This window comes from Anastrepha obliqua, chromosome 4 (genome assembly GCF_027943255.1).
Source record: "Anastrepha obliqua isolate idAnaObli1 chromosome 4, idAnaObli1_1.0, whole genome shotgun sequence".
Taxonomy (NCBI): Eukaryota; Metazoa; Arthropoda; class Insecta; order Diptera; family Tephritidae; genus Anastrepha; species Anastrepha obliqua.
This window is the reverse complement of record NC_072895.1, coordinates 36,721,633-36,727,614: the sequence shown is the minus strand read 5'-3', so window position 1 is coordinate 36,727,614 and position 5,982 is coordinate 36,721,633. Positions and strand designations below refer to the sequence as shown.

Sequence of the window (5,982 nt, the reverse complement as noted above, 5' to 3'; positions counted from 1 at the left end):
ACTTATTATATTTATACCCATAAAATCATTCAGTAAAATTTCCACTAGCTGCAATAACCTCCGCGATCCGGCTCCAGTCTCCTATTATATTTGGGTGTTATGATCGTTGCTCGACTAAGCTTCAAGGAGCACATGAAAAAAGCATGTGAAAAGGCAGTCATGGTAACGGCCAACATTGGTGGTCACACTCAGAGCAGAAGTTACCCAGGCTACACGCATGTACTATATGCAGCACCCATATGGCGGAAATAGTTTTTAGACTAAGCGCTCTTAGAGTTGCCGGTGCTTTCAGGACAGTGTCGTATGAAGCAGTGTGTGTCATATCGGGTCATGACACCAGATAAAATAGCCTCCGATCTGGGTAGAGTCTGCGACGAAGCCAAAAGCCTAAACAGGCGACTAACGGCGGAAGAGCGTAATGAGGAAAGACAGGGGGAGCATAAAAGAGTGGCAAAATCGCTAGGACTTGCGACAAAAGAGAGGTGGACGCATAAGACGCGTCTTCTCTCAGAAGCGTACAGGCATAGATTGAGAGAAGACATGGTGACAACAATTACTACCTGGCGCAATTCCTGACGGGGCATGGATGCTACAGAGAGTATCTTCAAAGATCCGGCAACGTCGATGCAGCAGACTGCTTGCTCTGCGGCAGCTGTAGTGAGAACGCGGAGCATATCTTCTTCTCTGCCCGAGATACGTATCTGAAAGAATGTCTATCGAAGAAATAATAAAAGAGTAACTCCAGGCAACATTGCAAGTAACATGCTTCAGCCGAAGTTGGTGTGGGCCAAGAAGAGAGAATGGTTCGCGAATGCATTACAGGAACTGCGGAAATAAGAATGGCAACGCAGTAAGGAAAAAAGGCAAACAAGTAACGATGGATAGACACTAACAGAAACATATATGAAGATCCATACTGGCTAGCTTGGCGCTGCGATGGAATGCTTAAACGGCGGTACCGCAGGGCAAGCTAAAGCTACAGAGGTCGGTGTAATGTTTCGCAAGTCCAGTTTCGTGCGATAATACTGACAGTGCGTGGCCCCGAATGAGGTGTACTTTTAGTGATCAGTATGAATCGTACATGCCGTCTATATTGATGGTATCTAAGATTCCCCCTTCGGATAAAAAAACAAAGGCCTATTCGGCCTTTATGAGTTCGGTGTGTGTGGTTGTGGACATTTTCAGCCATCCAATGTTGTGTCGCCATCACTTTGTGTGAAGCAGCATAGTCGGCTGTCATCCCATACACTATCAATCCAAGGATTCACTAATTTCTCCAGAACCTCGATATATGCAGCAGAATTTATACGAAATCCTTGAGTATAGAAGTGTAGTGGCATCACAACAATTGGTGCGACGTTCGTTAGGCGAGGAATTGCCAGGAATGCCATCTAGATTGCGTGGTAGCATTATGATCTGGGGCTGTGTGGCTGCCGATGGTGTCGGCGAAATGTTCATTTGCGAGGGTCGCATGGACAGTCAAAAGTGCATAAATGCATAAATTAAAAACTGTAATTTTGCCTTTGTTAACGCGACACTAATTTAGATAGAGTTCAACAAGACAATGCTCCTTGTCAAAATTCAGAAACTACATATGATGCGTTGATTTAGAGACAATAACCTCGATTTGTTAGATTGGCCAGCACCGCCTCTAGATCTAAACCCCATAGAGCACATGTACGCTATTTCAGAACGTAAGGTAAAGAAACACAACATAACATCGCAAACAGCTCTAAAAAAATGCTTTAATTCACGAGTGGAGCGCCATAAATACAGCCGAGTGTGCAAAGCCTGTACGCAGCATGCCCAGAGGATTGTGGCTGTTGACAAAGCAAATGGTGGACCTACTAAATATAAATGCTTTTATCACTAAAAAATATAATAATTATGGGGGTACTTTTATCCATATATTGAATATATTTTTAATTTGTGTTTAAAAAACTCAAGCTTTAGAGACCCTGTATATGTAGAAATTTACTTGACTTTCGCTTGTTCTGAAACAAAATTTTCTACAACTTAATGTTTCATGCACACAGTTGGTATGAGGTATACAGCTTAGTTTCAGATAATTAAGAAATCCTTATAAAATCGATAACCAAATCAAGATATTGAGTTACAAGAGATCCAAATATTCGGAAATCGCAGGCTTTTTATTTGCACGGGTGTATCAATAATCATTGAAACATGAGCGAAATTGTATTATAAACCCTTATAAAAATCTGGCTCTAACTCCACCAGGTATTTAAAATTTGCTCGTACGACTGGAAATAGCTGAAGTAATCCACCGAAGTGTATCCATTTATCACCGCAGTTAATGCTCCTGGATCTCATGTACACCCCATCGATGAGGTGCGATATCATTTTGGTGAAAAAAAGTAAGGAGGCCGATATTGAAGTTATGGTGTGGATGCGGCAAAGCTCCTATTCATTGCCTTTTGTTATTGACAAAGACTTTTGCGCATTTTTGATTTGCTATTACGCAAAGATAAAACTTAAAGTATTTTACTTGAGTGGCGCACCATTGGGCTAACCATGAAAGTATATTTACATAGACCATCAGAGAATACCAACCAATAATTGAATAAATTTTATTCAGTGATATAAGGAAAATTTTTATTAGAACAAATATCAATGGCTCCGGTTGAGTTATGTTAAAACAAATAACATTTCGCAGACGGAGCCGTGGGTAACATTTCGTAAATCGAATTCATATCATGTCAATGTGTTTGAGTTTAAAAGATGTCCATTGCTGTGTAATCGTAAGTCTAGCGGGTAAAGTTGATCAATTCCTTCCAAGTGTTCGTTGATTACGTCACAACGCGGTTATCGTGACGCACTACCACATCCACTATGCTCATATTCGGAGTCAAGAAGTTGACAAGGCGGTCAGCACCTGAGCGAGCCAGACGGTCGAATGGATAGCCCATAGCACGACGGTCTGGATAGAGGCGATCACGCACGCCGCAGTAGGATGCAGCATCACTGCACGTACCCACCAATTGTTGCTCGACCTAACACAAAAGTAAAAGATTAGCATACGCGAAAAAGTAAGATTTTCAATCAAAGTCTTTTCTCTTACCCTATCCTGATCATAGTCGGATACCATAACAAACAACTCGCAGCGAAGACCTTCGGGTAAACCTTTCGGGATGAGCATATGATTAGGCCATCCACAACCACAAAAGTTGAATTCTAACTCATCGGCGCTACCGGCGGCCGGTCGATTGGTGTCTAAATCGCGGAATGTGCGTTCGAAGGGAATGGTAACACTGGACTCAGTGGATCGACGTCGAATGGTATTTTGGCCAGGGTTTACTGTTGATTGAATTCAAGTTAGCAGTGACCCCTGTGTGCATGTATAGGTGAATAATAGTAAAATACTTACGTGACACAATGAATTTGTCTAGTTCTATCATCAGCAGACGTTGGTCTTTGAAGAGCATTCCTTGGCCGCGCTCATCTGTCTTTGGTCCCAGGAAGATTCGTACTGTACCGAAACGTTGCGCACCACCGTCGTTGTTGACGTTGATTGTGTAGGTGAATGGAGTATGTTGGAGATGAGTGAAACGAGCAAACACATTTCCACGTGGCACAAAGTCCATTCCCCGTGAGAGGTCAACATCTGATTGTTGCCAGAAAGTTTGAAGAACATTTGGCTGACCTCCTTCGGGAGCCACTTGCACACCAGTGACAGAGACACCCTGGTAACTGAGCTCTGGTAGAGTGTATGGCGTGAGACGAGTTTTGTGTTCCTGGAAGATATCATCGATGTATGCGTGCCATCTGTAGAAAACGGGGTCCCGCATGGCAGTAGCAGAATCACCCATTACGCCGAAGGACTCCAAATGACGATGATCGGGATCGTGAGAGTATGAAATGAACACGTGGCCCATGTTATGAAAGTCACCATACAAGCTCCGGTTTGGGGAAATAATAGACGATTCCATTATGTTGCCCAAAATATCAATACCACGAACTTCGTCCAGTGGTATCTGATTGCCACTTTCCTGAATTAAGAAACATTTTGTTAGTTTTATTGTATATTTTGGAGATAGATAAGTAGGTGCGGAGTAAACTTACATCAGTGGCAAAGCCTTGCGATATGGCTTCAAATATACGATCGCTCCAGCGCTCCATGTCACTCACATCCAGATTAATTTGGTCCAACTCTCGGTTAAGGTCTGACAGTTTTGTATCCTCAAAACGTGGTGGCCAAGCGCGACTCGCCACCAACGAGTCCATTTTGGGGAAGTACCCCTCCTGGATAGGTTCGCGCAAATTGTTGAAGCGCACAACACGAGCCAGATTATTGCTGAAACGTTCCAAGTTATAACGAGCTACCACTTGTTGATGCATGTAATAGAAGAGTTCACCACGACGATCCTTGTTCACAATGGCACGATCGCCGGCTTCAAAGGGATACACCAAATGCCAATGCCAATGATGGAGATTGATGCCAAGATCTTCACGGAAATACCAAAGCCGATGCTCAGGCTCTAGATCAGAAGCAGTGTAATCGCGTGGAATTGTAATGGGCATACGTGATCCCTCAGGAACAACGGTAGCTTCCTCTCGAACTTGACGGAAAACACGGGAGTCCACAAACTTGTCGGGGAAGTTCTGTGCAAAAGATGGAAGATCCATTCCTTTAGTGTCCGCACGATGTAGCAGCGCCACCGACAGTGCATAATTGAACAAATACGGATTCAAACGATCGCGAGCATACACAGCCACACTCTGAAGATCCTCAATGGAGCGCACACCCATGAAAATGTCAATCAGACGACCAGCAATACGACGATGAGCCGGAATGAAAAGAGAAAATTGCGCATCTCGCGGTAGTGACATGGGTAAACGCAGATCCGGAATGGATATATCTCGAACGGGAATGCGTTGCTCTGCCTTTTCACCGAAACGACTTTGAACCTCATTGCTGATGGGGCGATAGCGATCCGTGAGGAATTTGTCGGGCACATCGAACACTGCAGCTTGTCCCTTCTCCATGAAAATGGGCTCGTTAGGACGATCGAAGAGCAACAGCAGATTCTTTCGGTCAGCCATGATTAACGATGATGAAAAAGTTTCTTTAACAAACAAGAAAACCTAAGCTTGTGCTAAATGTAGGAAGTGGTAGTTGTAGTTTCAACGCGAAACTGATGAATTGGACTAGGAAATTCACGCTTTTATACTACTCATAGAGCTGCTGGCGACTTATCGCGTTTTTCGGTGGTGAAATATTTTTCGGTCTCCTCGACCATCCAAATTCATCCACACTCATATACATACACATGTGTGTATGTGTATGCACATTTCCATAGGCATTCATGTCGAAATTGGTGTGATAAAAAGTGGAAAGGAGTACCTACATACAGAACCACAAATTGACACAAATGTCATATCTGCTGCCCAAAACTGGAAAATGAGGAAGGCATGTGAATGCAGAGCAAATACGAGCAATCGACATACCTTTTGTTTTGTGTGGTATTCCGAAAAAATTCAACCATTTCTCTAATCGTTTGGATTAAATTCCATAAATTTATATTTCTGCTATTAATCTGTCTACATTTTTAATATATATTTATATGTATATGCATGTATAACTTTTGATCATTTTCAAATATGTAATTAAGTAGGTATGTCTGGGCTGGTTAGAACGTACACCAAATTCATATATTACATTTCCCATTTTATGCTGCATTTAATTTTTGATTTTTATGTAAATGCTTAAGTTTTTGTTCGCAGTCAGATTCTCGTTTACAGTTCAATATTCTCGAACAAAATGACTTAACTATTGGCACAATAAGCTGACATTTTTACTAATTTTTCATATTTAGACGCAATTTGTCGTTACTTTTCATTTAAATTACTTGTAAGCGCAACTTTTCAAATGAACAAAATATTGTCGGAAGCGAAATCAAGAACACAAACCAATTTCAATTCCAACAAATTTGAGCGGATCGAAATGCAGAACAAACCAGATTG

At 42.2% G+C, this 5,982-nt stretch overlaps 1 protein-coding gene across 1 annotated transcript; it reads right to left on the bottom strand.

Moving 5' to 3' along the window:
* Nucleotides 1-2,576: 2,576 nt before the first annotated feature.
* LOC129245380 (phenoloxidase 2-like) lies at nucleotides 2,577-5,137 on the bottom strand. The gene is made up of 4 exons (XM_054883498.1): nucleotides 4,081-5,137; nucleotides 3,386-4,007; nucleotides 3,080-3,315; nucleotides 2,577-3,011 (listed from the first exon to the last, which is right to left on the bottom strand). Exons 1-4 carry the CDS (start codon nucleotides 5,059-5,061, stop codon nucleotides 2,808-2,810), a joined length of 2,043 nt encoding a protein of 680 aa, XP_054739473.1. The 5' UTR covers nucleotides 5,062-5,137; the 3' UTR covers nucleotides 2,577-2,807.
* Between the last annotated feature and the right edge of the window lie 845 nt (nucleotides 5,138-5,982).